Here is an 18138-nt window from a genome sequence, read left to right as displayed (position 1 = left end):
AAGGGATTTACTACAACTAAGACTGCCCATAGGCGGTGCTATGCTTGTTTTTTTCCGTTTAGTGTCCTACTTCTGAAGTTGGTGCTATAACCCAACAGTCAAGATTATGAAGTGCTTTGTCTGTTAACAAATGAAAGAGAAATTAATGCAATCTTCATGAAGTTGCCCATTCTTTTTTTTTTTTTTTTTTTAACAAATTATATCATCAGTAGTTCCACTTATGAACTAAATATGTTGGCATTGAACCATTCCGTTGACAAACCATAATAATCTCTCCCTCCTCCAAAGAATCAATGGCCACACACAATGTTAGGACAGTTTTTATTTGAAGTTGTAATGAGAAGCAGGAAATGGATATATACTTACAAAGTGTTTGTTTTTATAGGAACATGTATATATACACACTAAAAGAAACAAAAAACACTCTAATCAGACACTGCACTGTTTCAAATTGGTTTGAAAAACACATATACAAGTACCTGATAGCATTGCTTCACAGATCATGCAACCTTAGTAAGGCATTCACACTTAAGTTCATTTGCCACCACTAGTCAAGTGCTTGACTAAGGCATTATCAATAGGCAGAGCCCCCACCCCCCAAAAAATAAATGCACTATTAAAAGTTACACTGTAACCTTAACATTATTAGACTTATATAAAGCATAACTTCAGACAAACTAAATACACAGTTAAAATACATATATGTGAACTGGTTTACATGCCAAAGGATCGTCAGTTGTGTTCAGCTAGTCTTGTGATTCTGCCCAGCCAGGTAAGTGACACCCTTCATTCCTGGCTCAAGTGTACAACCTCTTGTCAGCTCTCCAGAGCCTTCTTGATGTTCAATGAATTGGCATTCACACTGCTAATTAACGGCCCAATGGTCCCGTGCAGGGCAGGGACAAGGGGGGCAGAAAGGGCATGAGGCCCAGGTGCTCCGTTCAGGGCTCGTTCAGCTCCTCACTGACAGGAGTGACTACAGAGAGAGAGAGAGAGTGTGTGTGTGTGTGTGTGTGTGTGTGTACTTCTGTCAGAAGGAGCAGTGGCCAAAATCTGCCAGAGGGAGGATTCAGCTTTATTCTCCCTCCAGCCTGCAGGGGGTGGAAGAGAGCCAGCACAAACTAAGAACTCAGTGCAACACCACTGAGGAGTAAGTGCAGATTGCTCTACTGCCTCTCTCCCTCATCATGTGACTTATCACATGAGCAGTAGAAGCTGCCTACTTTCCAAACTGTAATCTGGGAGTACAGAGCAAGGGGGAGACCGCAGTCCTCCCTCCACATTTGTAGGTTGCAGGAATATGCAAAAAAATTGTGTGCGTTCCCAGATCGCATAAAAAAAAAAAAAAAAAAAAAAAAAAAAAAAAAAACAGCCCTTTTGTAGTCGCATGACAGTGCCATCATTTCTTAATAGCATACACCTTGCTAAAAATCCATGATTTTGCACTCATTTGCCTGTGCCAAAATGCATTTTTGCACAGTGCAATTTTTAAAAAAGGGGTATACACTACTTTTGTGCATTTTTCATGCATTGGATTACCCATTGAAATCAATGTGTTGCCTGAAACGTGCCACGCAAACACACGTGTTTTGTCACACCTGCAAAAGGTGTAAACCGAGCCTTAGGGCTAGTTTACACTTGCAGTAGCCCTCTGATGAGCAATTTGCATTGCCACTTTTCAGAGGGTGTTTGACAGACGAGGAGGAGGCAATATATCACCTCCTCACCACCTCTCTTACAACCTAAAAGCCTGCACCACCACTCCCAAACCGTGTGCACTGCATGTGGTTGCAGCTCAGTTGCTTGCATCGGTCACATTCAGCAGGCAGTACTGGCTATCAAGCACGACAGGGGATGATTTTTGCCACACATATGTATACCTCCATATGCCTTTGCATCTCAGGGGACAGTTGGGAGGCAGCAAAAATGCTGCTTAAAGCGGGGGTCCACCTATCGTTTTTTTTTTTTTTTTAGTTCATTCACAAACTTTTCTTCTCAGCATTACATACTCACATATTGTGTGTAATATGTCCGCCTGTGTCAGATTTTGTCGGAAAGAATAACTTATATTATTCACTGCAGGCGGTTTCCATCTTCATTGTGGGCATTTGAAGCCCACAAGCATTTATTTCCTAGATGTGGTGAATGCTGTGCTCCCAGCATTCACCGCTCGTTCCCGCACATGCTCAGTGGCATCCTGGGAAGCCTGAGACTAGCTCCCAGGAGTCTGGGAGAGGCTAGAAACACGCCTACTCCCACGGGAGGAGAACCAGGAAGTGCAAAGAAGAATAGAAAAATAAAAGGTAATTACGGCGATTTAAATTTTTTTAAACGGCATGTCAGCATCTAGGCAAGGAAGAGAATACATACAGATATTGTTTAAAATTTGGGTGGAACCCCGCTTTAACCAGATTTTTCCACTCAAATGTAAACAAGGCTTTAGGATTCATTCGTATGGGTGGAAGAAAGGCTGTTAAAAGCAAACAGTTGAGCTCTGTTTTCACTGCTACCTGAACAAGATAAAGCAGCTGCTTAGAACTGTACATGTCATTGCCTGATGCTTTGCTTTGGGGCCACGGCGAAAATGAAATGAAAGGGGGTCATGCTGCAACTGCATGCAATGCACACTTGCAACGCTGTGGGTTAAAACAGGCAGTGAGGAGGCAACATATGGCCTCCTCACCACCTGTCCAAAACCCTATTGAATAGTGATCTGCCACAGATCAGTTTCCAGAGGGGAAGCAATGATAGAGTGGCACATCTTAAGCCCCCCTTCTTCCCTCTGCATCCCCCACATTCCTTTATTTCTATGCACCCCTCGGAACCCGTCTCCCCTCCATCCCTCATCCACACTAACACTCCTCAAACGGACACCAGCAATGCAGTGCCATTTTTTTTTTCTTACAGACACTGATGCAGCAACATTTTTGCTCTTAGCAACACCACTGACAGGGACATTTTTTCCTTTCAGTGACACCAACGCAAAGGACATTTTTTTTTTTCTTTCTCCATTGTTAGTCCCACATTTTTGCACCAGTTTTAAACATTTGCTGCACTGTACCACAACTCTTGGTACTATTTCAGCACATGCCACAAATTTTAGTATGCGTGTTGTTGTTAGCCACACGCCCTCCTCCAGCCAGGGGATAGCAGTTTGCCCTTGTCACTGGATGTCCTTGTGGATCAGCCTCATCGCACCACCGATTCATGGTCCCCTGAATCAGTAGAATCACACTACAAAATTCATGGTCCCATAAATCAGTAGCATCACATTAACACCAATTCACTGTCTGGTAAATCAGCCTGATCACACCAATTCATGGTATCAATAATCTGTATTGCACTACCAATACATAATATTTTGAATCAGCAGCATCACAATGCTAATTTGTGGACCCATAAATCAGAATGAACACCCTGCTGATTTATTACAATAAGCAAGCAGGTGACACCGGAAGCCGTTAAGTGGAATCAGGAAATAGTAGAGTGATGTTTAAGATACTGAAGCAAATATGGGTAAATCATAAGAGAATACTTTCTCAATAACTGAGGAACAAGAATGTGTATTTGATAAAGTGCAGGGAAAACTATTGATCAGTATACTGGGTCCAGCTCAGTGACCCAGAAAGTACTGGATCAGCAGGATGGATAGGTGTAATTGGCATTCTGAGAAGGAGAAATCACCAACTGCAGCCTTTTAAGCTTTCCTACATCTGGGTTTCCTTAAAATATGTTGTGCAAGGCCAAACTCAGGGAATCCATATGCTTCTGTGCCATCTTGTTTGAGTTTAGCTATGTCCAGCAAAAAACATATGAAAGAAAATGCAGCACACTGTTGAAAAGTTTAAATGTGCTGCAGGATCTGCTCGAACATGTTCTTGGAATGTCATCTTCACTCCAAATCAAGTATTTCTGCTCTGAATAGGTACCTATAAAAACGAAAATCGCAGGTTGGCTTCTTTTTTCCATGGAACCTACAATAGTGTCTCTCTTCAGCAATACACATGAGATTGTCACTTCTGCAGATTCATGCCTCAACTTCTGTTTATTATCCATTTTAAAGACTGGCAGGAAAGGGGCACACCAACATTGGTCTTGGTCGTGGCTGTGGTAGTTGGACAGTATTAGGAAATCCTGGGAAGCAAGCTTAGTACAGGTGAGCCCAATAAAAACACAAGAACCTTAAGGCCCCTTTCACACTTGAACGACTTGTCCTGCGACTTGGCATTGCAAAGTCACATGACAAGTCGTTCCCGATGATCCAATGACAACCATTCATATATTAGTACGACTTCAAAGTAGTCCCTGCACTACTTTGGTCCGACGTTGATGCAAGTTACACAGGCATTCCCTGAAATTTCAGAAAAATCGCACGACTTTGAAGTCGCGGTAGTGTGAAAGGGGTCAAAATGTGATTCAACTCAGTGGTAAGCATGGCAAACTGAGCAGTTTTGGGTGGAGTGCACTCAATGCTGCTGAACTAAAACTTCTGTAAATGCTTAAAGGATAAGTTCTCCTTTGGGAACATGTTCCATTCATTTTTAGGGTGGACCATGTAACAGACACAGGTGCAGCGTTCACAAATCAGAGGAGTCCTAGATCAGGTGTTCTGGCTCAAAAAGCTTCCATGACAAGTGGCATTTAACAAGAGATAATGCCAATAACTCCAAAGTCCATATTGAAATCTTAATTGCTACATGATAGTAAGTTAAAAGACGCTAACATGTTTCAGCATATAGCCTTGCAGAAACGCGTTAGCGTCTTTTAACTAAAATGTAGCAATAAAGATTTCAATATGGACTTTGGAGTTGTCGGCTTTATCTCTTGTTGAATGGACCATGGAACATATTCCCACTCCTGCAGCCTCACCATCGATCCCCCTTCTAATTGTGACAGCAAGGCAGGGATCTTCTCCCCGCACCTACTGTCACAATTTAAAAAGAACTTCTGTGAATGAATGAATTAAATGTACCGTCAGCCTTTGCGCCTAACAGCTTGTAGTTGCCAATGAACTACCAGGGTGCTTGTGAACGTTCTAGGTAGCTCATTGATGCTTCCTGTCATGTAACTGCCTGCCCATACGAGGTACGAGCAGATAGCTACACTGTCAGCAGAAGCATGAGATTGCACCTACAATCTGCTGATCACAGGTGCAATGCTTTGCAGACTCCTAATAAAAATAATTAATAATTTTGCATTTTATTTACCTGCAAAAAGATGTGCATTTATTTAGAAGTGAACTTATCCTTTAACTATTCACTGGTTTGCTGCGCTTTTTTTTTTAGCCAGAGAAGATGAATGGTGCCAGCCTTGATTTACAGTAATGTGCTATCCCTTTTTTTTTTTTTTCTTACACAATATATGTCTGCATTGAAAATTTCCATGTTCAGTGTTTGCAAACCAAAGTCTACCCTCAACTGAAAAATCAATGTATGTAAAGTTTGTGTATGCACCCCCTGTGCTTCACCTATTGGTGTAGTAACACCCCTGGTCCCCTACTCCAGTCAATGAGGTAGTCCAAATCTCTACAAGGGGTGAGTCGGGGGAGTCACAGTATTCAGCTTACAGATTATTTCCCACTATTGCGGCCAAGTTGGGATAACACCTACTTTATATTTATTATAGGTTTCCATTTCATAGTGGGCCCAGTAGATGGCTTGACTATTAGGGTCTAAAGAGGAAAGGTTGCATATGAGCAGTATGCGGTTTCAGTGAAGAGAGTGGAAAAGCATGGCCCGCGATTCAAGGTCTACAAGGCATTATCAGATGTGATAGCAAGATGTGACAGTTAGCTCATTGATTATTAAAACTATTCCTATCCTTCACAGATAAAAAAAGGCCAATTTTTTTTTTTCTCACGTTAAGTTTGAGTGCAGTGAAGCTAATCTAAAGAGAACATCTATCATCATAGCACTGACCGGAAAACATTCCTAAACCGCTGCATGTATCAGTGTGTATTAGAGCTGCACGATTAATTCGTAAAGAAAAAAAAAAATTTTAGAGATCAAAGGGATGAACTTCGGTCTGTAAATGGGGTCAGTTTAACCTCTTAAAGACTAAGCTTTTTTTTCCTGACACTTGTAAAATTACTTAGAACCCCCAAACATTTTTTTTTTCATAGAGACCCTAGAGAATAAAATGGCAGTCGTTTTTTATTAATTTATTAATTTTTTATGTCACACTGTATTTGCGCAGCAGTCTTTCAAACGCATTTTTTTTTGGAAAAAATACACTTCAATGAATTTAAAAAAAAAAAAAAACTAAAGAGTAAAGTTAGCCCAATTTTCTGTAGAATGTGAAAGATGATGTTACGCCGAGAATCGTGATCTTTATTCTAAGCAAAAAGATTGTGATTCTCATTTTATCCAGAATCGTGCAGCTCTAGTGTACATCAAAGTATATTATCTTAAAATTAGAATGTATCCATTGAATAAAATGAACCATGTCTTTTACACTGTTATTAAACAGTGAATAGTCAAGTCAAACCCAATCCCTAATGGTGGCCATATGGATGGATAGTTCCAGGCAAATTCAACAATTGCCTAAAAATGACCAACAATCTGCCACAAAAAGTTCAACAGAAATTGTTAGCACTATGCTGAAATGATTATTTTTGCTATCAAAAGTGAACCGAAACTTGCTAAACGTGCCTAAAATCTGACATCTGTATGGCCAGCACAAAGGAGAACTTCCTATTATTGAAAAGTCCAAAAGCCACAACTATTAAAGCAGGCCTCACCTGACTGAGGCTGGCTGTGCAACAAGCATTGAAAGGTGCACCATTTAGATGGACTCTGTCTTTGGCATTAAAATTAAAAAAAAAAAAAACATGGTCTCCAAGTACTACAAATCCCTGTGCAACTATTGTAATTAGAAATAATAATAATAATAATAATGCACCGGGCCAGAATAACAAACCAAGTCTGCTTGAATTCACAGTTTTACCATTAATGAGCCCTAAATCAACTTGCGGTTGTAAAATCACTAAAAACATTTTCATTGGCTGTACAATTCAGTCTCTACTTTCCCCTTTACTGGAGGTGACTGGAAATTCTTCCCCCATTTGGCATGTAAGGTATTTTTTATTATCTACCCAAAGAAAATATTTAATCTATGTATGGACTGTGGATTGAATCATCTACTGATGAGCAGACATTCTTGATGTTGGTAGACGATTCACCTCCAGCATCAGTAATGGATGGACAAAACATTTAGGCTGGGTTCACACCAGTGCAAATTGGATGAGGGTTTCTCCGCATCCAATTCACATGTCAGGAGATTGTGACCGTCTCTGAATAGAGCCGGTGTGAATTGCACAGGAGTCCTGTGCATCTTCTGGTCTGTTCCAGGTCCGAATTCAGCCAAAAATTTGGGCTGAAACGGTGAATGGAGATGCACCAGACCCGCTGCTGTGAGCCACTCCGTTCCTCGGTGTGAACCGAGCCTCAAAGAAATCTGAACATGTTGTGGTGGTAGAATGAAGGCATCAAGTAGTGGACACCTATAGGTGACCTCTCCAGTGCCAAACAAACCCCAAAATCAGGGCCAATGTAACACACTAGTTATACACTTCTTAAGGGTCTTCCCACCTGTTCTTACTGGCGAAAATTGAATGATGGACCAATAGAAACAGGCGTGGACGGTGCAGGCTAGTTTTTGGCGCCCTCAAAATCCTGGAATAAGCGGAATACAGAAAATTAGGGGTTCTCTGGGCTCTGGAGAAGTTACCTAAAAGGTATGTGCACTGTAGTGTAACAAACTATTCAGTGTCTTTGTGGTACTGAGGGAGGTTGTGATGTGTCGTGCCAAGGATGGATTTTCACCATGAAAGGAAGAAATCTCCATTAAGTTGATCACACCTAATACATGATTGGAGTTTTACAATGATTAGGCTGCTTGCTTTCTCTTAGGATAGTAAAACATATCAATGCTCGATAAATACATCATAAGGAATCAGAAAAGTATCCATTAACACAGACTAGCTATTTTACCAATGCTCTGCAGCTGAAAATACACAGAACACAGAAGCCAATCGCGATGCCTTGACTTTTTAAGAAGTCAGATATGCTCCATCTGCATTATGTGATAAAGCAACAACATACTGTAACATTACATTTTTACTACACCACTAACAAATAGGAAATCTTGATTTTGTACAAGTTTTACTATTGACAGCAGTTTGCAGAGACCCCTTGTACTGAAAGGACGCTCAGATTAAATGTTCATATGCACTGCTCAGAAAGCGTCCAGCAATGCTTGATACAACACATTCCTCTAGAAATGGCTGATAAATTCTAGCCAGTGTTTAAAGTGCACCAGTTGTCTGCTCAATACAACAGCAACAAGTTTGTACTGAAATTAGAATGATGCCTAGTCACTATATGTAAACACCACACTGGGGGGGGGGGGGGGGGGGGGTGGAAAGGAGAACTGGAGGTGTTCTTCCCCAGCAATCAACCAGATGCTAGTCTCCTACTATATAATGAAATTGTAAGATGTACTTTCTAGGCCACATCTCCACTTGTACCCCCAGTGTTCTTTATGACCGGATCACATAGAATATACATCATTCAGCCCATAAACAGCTACCTCCTGTTTGCATAGGCAACACTTTAAAGTGGTTGTAAACCCTTACATATAACCCAGTGAAGTGACTGGCCTCAGACGATACACAGATGAAACAAATCCTCCTACATAAGTTGTATCTGTCTATCTGCAGTCTTCAGAAAAAAGGGGCGGAGAGCTGAAGTTAAACTCTGCAGAGCTCTGTGAGGAGGTGTCAGAGCTGATTGGAGAGAAGAGACACACCACGCCCCCCCCAGCATACAAAGACGACACTAAGGCTGCTTTCACACTGGGGTGGTAGGGGGCGTCGGCGGTAAAACAGCGATATTTTTAGCGCTGCTTTACCAGCGATATTCGGGCGCTAGCGGTGTGGTTTTAACCCCCGCTGGCGGCCGAAAAAGGGTTAAAACCGCTCGTATAGCGCGGTATAGCCGCGCTGCCCCATTGATTTCAATGGGCAGGAGCGGTTTAGGAGCGGTGAATACACCGCTCCTTCACCGCTCCAAAGATGCGGCTGGCAGGAGTTTTTTTCTTCTCCTGTCAGCGCACCGCTTCAGTGTGAAAGCCCTCGGGCTTTCACACTGAACAAACAGCAGCGGCTGTTTTGGGTCGGTTTGCAGGCGGTATTTTTAAACGCAATAACGCCTGCAAACCGCCCCAGTGTGAAAGGGGTCTTAGGGGGAGATTTACTAAAACTGGTGCACAGAGAATCTGATGCAGCTGTGCATGGTAGCCAATCTGCTTCTATTTTTAGCTTGTTCAAATAAGCTTTGACAACAAACCTAGAAGCTGATTGGTTACTATGCACAGCTACAGCAGATTCTGTGTGCAACGGTTTTAGTAAATCTCCCCCTTCGTGATCTTAAGACAAGTACACACTATAAAGGGATATGCTTTGTTCATATTTCATGTCTGAGGTTTACAACCACTTTAACTCTGTTTTGGGCTCAGACTGTTAATGAAATAAAATACTGTGACTGTAGTGTAAACATTAGACTGTTATATAATAAGGATGAGCCGCTAGTGTTAACACAGTAATCTTCACAGTTAGATATTACTGTAAATCTCAGCAATCTTTTCTACTAGCTATTTAAAAATAAGGGAAAGAAAACTAGGGCTTGTGCAAGAATCTGAATGGTCATTTGAATTAGTACAAACTTATAAAAAATTTAGATTGGCTCCTCAGTAGCCTGACAGTTGTATGTTAGGACAGGCAACAACTGCAGGCTTTGGGTGACCTTTGATACACCCCCAGACACCCCCTAGAGAAGGTAAACCTACGCAGGGGAGCATATATACTAAGACTACACAACACTAATTTAAAGCTGCACATGCAGATTCTTGCATAAGCACAGTTGTGACTGGTTCTCTTAGCTTATTAACAGTAGATACAGTGATGACTTAGGCCAATGTCATACAGTGCATTTGCTCACCTGAATATTTTAAACTACAGGAGCTGAAAGCTTGTATATTCTATTTGGCCACACATAAAAAGAAGTGGTTTTACGAGTTCAGGTCACATGAGCACTGCCACACCCAACAAAAGCTGCCTGCAGCATTTCTAACATGTACTACGGTGACAAGGCCTTCTCTCTTAGCTTGCCTCCTATGCCCACAGTGTATATTCACCAGGCTCCATAGGCTAAAATATCAGGCCACACAAATTGCCCATGTGACATTAGCCACTGAAATGACCCAACAATCTCTATGTAACAGATACATTTAGAAAGTCAGACAATTTGACCACAAACGCAAATTTTTAGGCAACATCCAGCACACCAGCTGCCACAAGCTGCCTAGAGAGCCAGTCAAGGCCATCATATAGCCCCATACCACTGCGGGCATCGCAGCCCTGGATATACCAGCTGCGACCACAACACAGTTTGTGAAGGCTCAGTAGCTCTGTCATTTCTTCCACGGATAGGGCACCTGCGACATCCTGTAAAAACAAAGCAAAGTCATTAACATTAGCAGGTAATAAAATACACCCTATTCATTAATTATCTGTACGTGTGGTAGGGAAGGCCACGTAGAAAATGTGTTTGAAAGGCGAACGGTCTGTGCTGCACTTAGCAAACACATTGCTAAATTCATTGACAAAATGGGCTACACTTCAGAAGACTCAAAAAGTTAAGTACCAGCTATAATCCGGATGATCTGATCCCAAGGCACCACCAGAGAATTTACTGCTTCAGCAGGAGGTACTCTTAAGCATCCCCCACAATGGCTAGTACTTGGGCCAGCACCTTGAATATCCAAGGTGCAGATAAGAGGCTGAAGATAGGTGCACAACAGCAAAACATACAAAATATTAATATGCTGAAAAGATGGGGCCATGTAGGTACACATTCCTCAATGTCCACAAAAGGAAATTGAAGGGAAGTGGTAACAGATCTTTCATGTAGAATTTCTGGTTTTGAATTACGATAATCAGAGCTTTGAGATCCAAGATGGGACAAGATGCTCCTTTGGGTATGGGAATGGCTAACAGGTTGAGTTAAGATCCTTGAAACTGTTCTACCACAGGAACTAGGGCAATGACACTTTGGTCCATAATACCCAAGAGGGCTTGATAGAGATCTGACAATCTGTGTGGTGACAAGGAGGGGCACGGGAGTGAAACTTCAGCTCATACCCCGGGATACCACTTCCTGAACCCAAGCATCAGAGATTCAAGTTGTCCAAGCCTTCTCAAAGGTTAACAAATGTCCCTCCCCTCTGGAAAGTGTAGACAGAGGCTTTTCTAAGGATCTGGCAGGGCAAGTTCCAGGCCTTATGGGTGGACTGGGAACCAGGCTTGGAGAATCTCAACAATGAAATGCAAAGACAAAATGAAGGTTTCTTTAAGAGTCAGAGAGGGGAAAGATGTTGCAGTCTGTTCCTTAGGTTTCTTCCACTGAGGAAAATAGGTGCTCTAGACACTAGTAACATTGATAAAAGTATCAAAAGTCTATCCTAAAGAGACCTAAAGTGTCTCTTGAAGGCCACACACATCAAAATGATTCTTACACAAGGGTCCAGCACTTTAACTAAAGTGCCCTATGCGTACTGACATAAGACCAATATGAGAGAGCAAGCTGTAAGAATTCCAGCAGACCATTTCAACTAAAATTTAAAACTACAGCCATTTGCTTCACATGCTCTATTGTATACTCAATGGATCAAACACAGCAGTGCCGAATTCACTTATAAAGAGGGATTTTGACCACTCAGCCGTGGTTTGACAGAAAAGTCAAGGCCAGTATGTGGTGTCCTGCCAGCATGAATGGGGTTTCCAGATGGCTTCCAACCACTGATCAGTTAGGTCCTTAAAAACAGGCACGTCATCTACTGTAAAAATGAATGCCTTGTTTTTGCGAGACACTGCCGAATCCAGTGAGGACAGACCACTTTTAGTAAAACCAAAAGAAATGCTAGTTGGGTAATTGTAACCTTACCAAACTGGCCCTAGAATGTATATAAATGTGCTATAAAAATTATAATCTCTTTTGGAGGTATGGAGACTGATATGAATGGTTGTATGTACACTATAAGCTCTTGTCAGCCTTGACATGCAAAGTGCTACTACAGCAACATAGATGCTTCAATATAAATAAATAGTTTTATAGATACATCTAAAGATATAGATAGTTCACAATATATCAAGCACAAATAACAGGTCCCCTAAAAATTGATGAAAGCCGGTTCTCAGGTCAATGAAGACTGTTATGGAGGCAAGAATTTTACTGGCAGTTACCCTTCTGTCCAATGACAGTGTCCTTTCAAAACCAGACACACTCTGGTATCGGCCATGTCCCTATACACACAGTGTATAGGGACATGGCTGATGTCAATGTTTTGCCATGAATTCAGGCCCCAGTACCAAAATGAAACAAACTCAGAGTGCCACAATAGAGCATTTCTGGCCAACAAAAGGTTATAGAAGGCAATGTTAAAACTTTAAAATTAAAGACAGGTTCACTTTAATGCTGACACTCAACAGTAAAAGTGTTGCGATAATAGTACACAAATTATAAGAAATGGAACAGAATTATAAAGTATAAAAAGGTAATACGTTACCTGTTTATTGGCAAATATTAATAGCAGTGCGTCACGCAGTTCCTTCTCTGTAAGAAGCTTTGCAAGTTCACTATGGGCCTCGGTGACACGGTCACGGTGGCTGCTGTCTATTACAAATACTACAGCTAGAGGAAATGAAAACCAATGAAAGCAAAGAGCCCAAGAACCCATCCCTGGTATCACCGAGTGATGTAGCTGGAATATTAGTGATGCTATACAGAGTATTATTTGTGCAAAATGGTTTTAATAACATTCATCAATTAAATCAAAAAAGTTGCCAGAAACACTTAACAGAAGTAAACTGTGCCTAGGAACATATGTAAGCGTTCTAAGAATGCTAGTTGTTTGGCTGGAACAAACTTCAGTGGAACACGCATGTCGCTAGAGACGTTTCAACTCCTGATCTGCATACATGTTCATGGTCAGAGACTTGTAGCGTATCGTAGTGAGTGCATTAGCAGACAACCAGTTGGACAACTAGTATTTTCAAGGAGAGAGGTCAGCAATGGGAAGTCACATTTTACTCAGCATTATTCTTTAATGCACTGCTGTCATGGCTAATATTGTTGACCTCTTAAAAATGCCCATTACCTGCCAATGTATGGCATCTATACTTCTGATTAATTGACCTGGAATAAGCATGAAGCAAATTTAATTGATTGCCAAATTTATTCTTTTGATTTGTTCCTGGAAACTAGCATTTTCTATTACATCATCTTTTTTTATTTTCACCTGAATTTTATAGTTCTGGCAATTGAGATGAATGAACGCCTAATCACTATGTGTGCTTAGCATTAAGGCACTTTGCGTGTTTTCCTGCTGAAATGCTCCTCTCCTGAACGTGCAAGTGATGTTTTTTTTTCAGCCTCTAAACACCTATAGTGGACACATAGGCCAACGTTGAGAGGCATTTAGAGGCAGAAAAAAAAAAAAAAAAAAAAAACACACACTCTCAAGCCCCCCTAAAAGCGGCATTTTGACATATATAAGATAAGGTGCTACAACCCAATAAGGTGAAGAAATCCTCTAGCCCTATCGGGTGCAGGATTAGCAGTCAGCAGTCGTACGGCTGCATACACCGTTATAAAAGACGACAATTCCATATATGCTCTTAAAAGTCTTGAGATTTAGTTTAGTTCTCCATAAAAGACAGATGTTTACGCGTTTCAGTCATGTTCACAACAAAAAAATCAAAACAATCACAAAAAAAAAGAAAATCAGTGTGTTTTTTATGAGAACAAATAAATCTGAAGATTTTTTAAAAGCATGTATGGAGTTGCAGATCATTTTCTCCTAATGCTTCTACACTTACCTTGAGTATTAAGATAATAATGCTTCCACAGAGGTCTCAGCTTGTGTTTGCCGCCAACATCCCAAATAGTAAATTTCAAGTTTTTATATTCAACTGTTTCAACATTAAAACCTTCAGAATAATAAAAAAAGAAAAGAAAAAAAGGTTAAACTTAATACATAAACATTCCTGTCAGAGCAACTGTAAAACTCATTAGGCCTTATTTATTAGAAGCCCTGACAGGATCTCTCGATATGCCTCACATCAATTTGAATCGAACCACTACTGAAAAGTCACAGTTGGACGAAAAAAACAAACAAAAAAAAAAAAACGAAAGATCTAACTGGTTTCCACATGGCAATACGGACAAGTCTTCCTTTAGATATTCAGATTTATGGGATCCAATATGACCAGAGCGCAGAGCAAAGAAGTACCTGCAGGATGTGAGTGTGCCTGGGATCTCAGAAATAATTACCAGAATCTTTGAGAGATAAAAGAAACCTGCGAGTGGCTCAATACACCTCCCCGACAATAAAATATCGTTTTTTGGACGAGCTGTTTTAACAACACTCACCAATGGTTGGGATTGGTTGCATAAATTCATCCTGCTTTAACTTAAATAAAATGGTTGTTTTTCCTGCTCCATCCAGGCCTAGAGTCACAACTCGAATTTCCATTTTTGGACCAATGTGAACTCTATTGTCCTAGAACAAAACAAAAAGCAAATGCAATACATATTAGAGTCTCTGTGCATAAAAATAAATACATCGGACCTTAAAAACGGACATCATCACAAAGCCCAATGTGTGGCAAGTGTGAAGGGCTTGTTCTGGGGGGGCAGTTACAGGTGAGCTTAAGTATTAACAGCATAGGCTGTGACCTAGAGTGCCAAGATTCCCAGAAGTGGCACATGGCCACCAACAGCCATATTGGTGACTTTCAGTAACACTTTCCCAGGTATAACAAAGTCCAAAGTCCAGTCTCCCACCCTGTCTGCCAGTGCAATTCGGCAGGGTCCTCTTTGTTGCTGCCTCTGCACAGTTTCGGCATTTTTATTAATAGAATAGTGTATTCTGCAAATACAGTTCACCTGTTCAAAGGAGGGGGGGGGCATCCTAGACCAGATTAAAGCAAAAAATGGTCACCTACTTAAACCTTTTTTTTTTTTTAATTCTTTTTTATTGAAAAGTTTAAAATTGGAGGTACTAAACAGAACCATTGGTGCAATTGGCCAATTGGTGCATATAGCCATGTGCATAACAGCGTAAAACTCACCGTGCATCTCAAAACTAAACATGTCTAACTATAGTTAAAACTAAAACAACCACATATCTCGTACCCAGTTTTCACATGGTAGGATAACGGTAGGAAATACCTATTCCTGTAGGACCTCTCATCCCTCTTATCTGTCTGAGCCGGACGTTACAAGAACAACTATGGTCAGGTGTGATCACTTGACCTCTGGACTAACACCACCCCTCACCTGTCTGGGGCCTGAACCCCAACACTCAACAGGGCCAGGTATTTATTAAGGGTACCTAACCAGGGCAGTCCCCAACAGGCTAACCATCTGTCATGGACTCCGAGTCTGTCCACAAGTGCCAGACTTTCATATTTTTTGGGACATTCTCGGGATAAATATGTTGCTTTGTAGAGGGGTATCATTGTATTAATTAAATGTTTTCCACGACCCGACGGCGCAGATTAAGCTTGGTGGTGCTCTGTCGGCTCCCTTTTCTGTCGGAAGAGGTACGAGGCAAGGTTGTCCACTGTCACCGGCCCTTTTTGCCTTGGTGATGGAACCACTTGCCTCGACCCTCAGACAGGCAGACGGGGTTAGGGGCATACAGGTGGGAGCCATACATGAGAAAGTTGCTTTATATGCGGACGATCTTATCCTTTTCTTGAGTGACCCTGCCCAATCCCTTCGGGAGACGTTGACCATTCTTTCCAATTTCAATAACTGTTCAGGGCTCAAAGTAAACTGGGATAAATCCCAAATCTTGCCGATAGATGAGGCCGTAAAGGATGTAGCGGATCCCAATCTACCCATACTATGGACAGACAAAATTAAATATCTAGGTATTTACATCTCCGCATCTACCTCTGACTATTACACCCTTAACTTAGAACCACTGATACAAAAGATGAGAAAGACTGAGGGCGTGGGCAAATCTCCCCCTCTCTTTAATCGGGAGGATCAATTTATTTAAGATGAAGCTTCTACCTGCCTTTCTCTATGCTCTCAGACATGCACCTGTCTGGATCCCCAAAAAGGTATTTCGCCTAATAAACACCATTTTATTATCTTTTCTCCGGTCAGCCGAGATTTTAGCTGACGGTGCTGCAGAGACCTTGGGGAGAGGAAGGCTTGGCTTGCCCTGACCTTCACTCTTATTTTGTGGCGGCTATGTTATCACACGCCCACAACTGGCTGGTCTCTGATGAATCTAACGCAGCAGTGGTTCTGGAAGCAGCACCTTTGGGGGTCTTATGAGGCGCTACGGAATATACTTTACCGGGGCTCTAGAGCTCCCTTCCCTCTTACATCAGCAATGAGAGTGGTAATATGGGTGTGGTCAGTGGCAAATTCACTACGCCCCATCCCTTCTGGACACATTTCCCCCATAGCCCTCTCTGGTTTAACCCGCAATTGCCAGAATTCTGGTCCATTCCCGACCCTGGGGTATGGGCATGCAAGGGCATCAAATATATTAATCAAATTTGTCTTGAGGGCAAAATACAGACTTTTGACGGGTTGAAACAACAATATAATTTACCTAACTCACACCTGTTTAGATTCCTGCAGCTCAGGCACGCTTACAACACTCAGTTTGCAAATGCTCCCGTGGCCTTTTACACCTCGAATCTGGAGACTCTGCTCAGAGATGAAGCTCTATCTAAACCCTTATCTTCCATATATAAGGTACTACTTCCTAACGTCCACACGGGATTAGAAAACCTTAAGGCAAAGTGGGAAGTAGATTTCCCTACATTAGACACAGAAGATTGGGAAGAAATGTGGGCATACCCTTTTTCACAACTAGTATCAGCCAGAGATAAATTGGTGCAATTTAAAATAGTACATAGGGTATATTACACGCCTGAGCGTTTACATAGAATCTATCCATCTATTTCTGCCTCTTGCTGGAGGTGTAGTTCAACCTCAGTGGATTTCATTCATATTTTTTGGAACTGTCCGCAGTTTGCAATTTTTTGGGTTGAGATAACCAAATTTATTTTGACTGTCACCACCATTCCTGTGCCACTGTCTGTAGAGGTATGTCTGCTGGGGACTCGTTGAATCACTGGCTCCATCTTGGGCAATCAGAACCCTGCTAGGATTATTACTTTACTATGCCCGTATAGTACTCAGATGGAAGGCCTCATCTGCACCTTCAATACATTTCTGGAAGAAGTTAGTGAATGTGGCTCTACCATTGTACAAAGCTACTTACCTGTCATGTGGCAAAAAATTCCACAAAATATGGGATATTTGGACGGAATCCCTGTCCACTAATGCAAATTCGATTGATGATTAGTTCACTCTAATAAGTACCAGAATCGACTCAAATGGCATCCCTGATCTCATAAAAGTCCCTGGGCTGTTCAGTCGATAGTTTATGGGAAGGGGGGGAATTTGAATATGTTATTGTTCTGCACATTTCATCCCATGAATGACTAAAGTGGGTATTGTAAGGTACACATGGAATTAGAGGAGTGCTTTGAATATTCTGCACAGGTGGTTGAGCGTACAGTGGCTTAGTAAAGAATATATATATATTTATTAATGTATGTTTTTTGTTTTCCTTCTTCTTAGTATGTAGTTGTTGACCGAGCCTGAGTATGCCCAATAGGCTCTGTTTTGTTTTGTATTTACCTTGAAATTACAATAAAAACACCTCAAAAAAAAAAAAAAAAAAAAAAAAAAAAAAGTTTTCCACGATGACACCTACTTAAACCTTAAAGTGAAATTAAACTCAATCAACCAACATGAACTTTTCCTTACTAATTCTGCTAGCATTAAAGCTGTAGTAAACCGCCGGCATTAATTTTTTATTTTTTTTTAAACCTGCAAAGCAACGTTACAATGTGCTAGTATGCATCGCATACTAGCAAATTATGCAAAACTTACCTTAAAGCGAAGCCCTCCAGCGGTGCGCTGTCACTGCTGACAGGGCTTCCATCTTCACCCGCTCTTCCTGCCGGGTTAGCAGGCTTCA

The 18138-nt window shown here is 41.4% G+C and overlaps 1 protein-coding gene across 1 annotated transcript in view; it reads right to left on the bottom strand.

Moving 5' to 3' along the window:
* Positions 1-307: 307 nt before the first annotated feature.
* Positions 308-18138, bottom strand: part of TRIM23 (tripartite motif containing 23) — a gene marked incomplete in the record, with an annotated part of 42227 nt that continues 24396 nt past the window's right edge. Inside the window, 4 exon segments of the mRNA XM_073623555.1 lie at positions 308-10504; positions 12625-12749; positions 13937-14047; positions 14490-14619. Of these exon segments, the coding sequence (XP_073479656.1) occupies positions 10325-10504; positions 12625-12749; positions 13937-14047; positions 14490-14619 (546 nt within the window).

The sequence above is a fragment of the Aquarana catesbeiana genome, linkage group LG01, assembly GCF_042186555.1.
Source record: "Aquarana catesbeiana isolate 2022-GZ linkage group LG01, ASM4218655v1, whole genome shotgun sequence".
Lineage (NCBI taxonomy): Eukaryota > Metazoa > Chordata > Amphibia > Anura > Ranidae > Aquarana > Aquarana catesbeiana.
The sequence above is the reverse complement of the archived record's forward strand: the minus strand, read 5'-3'. Positions and strand labels throughout refer to the sequence as shown.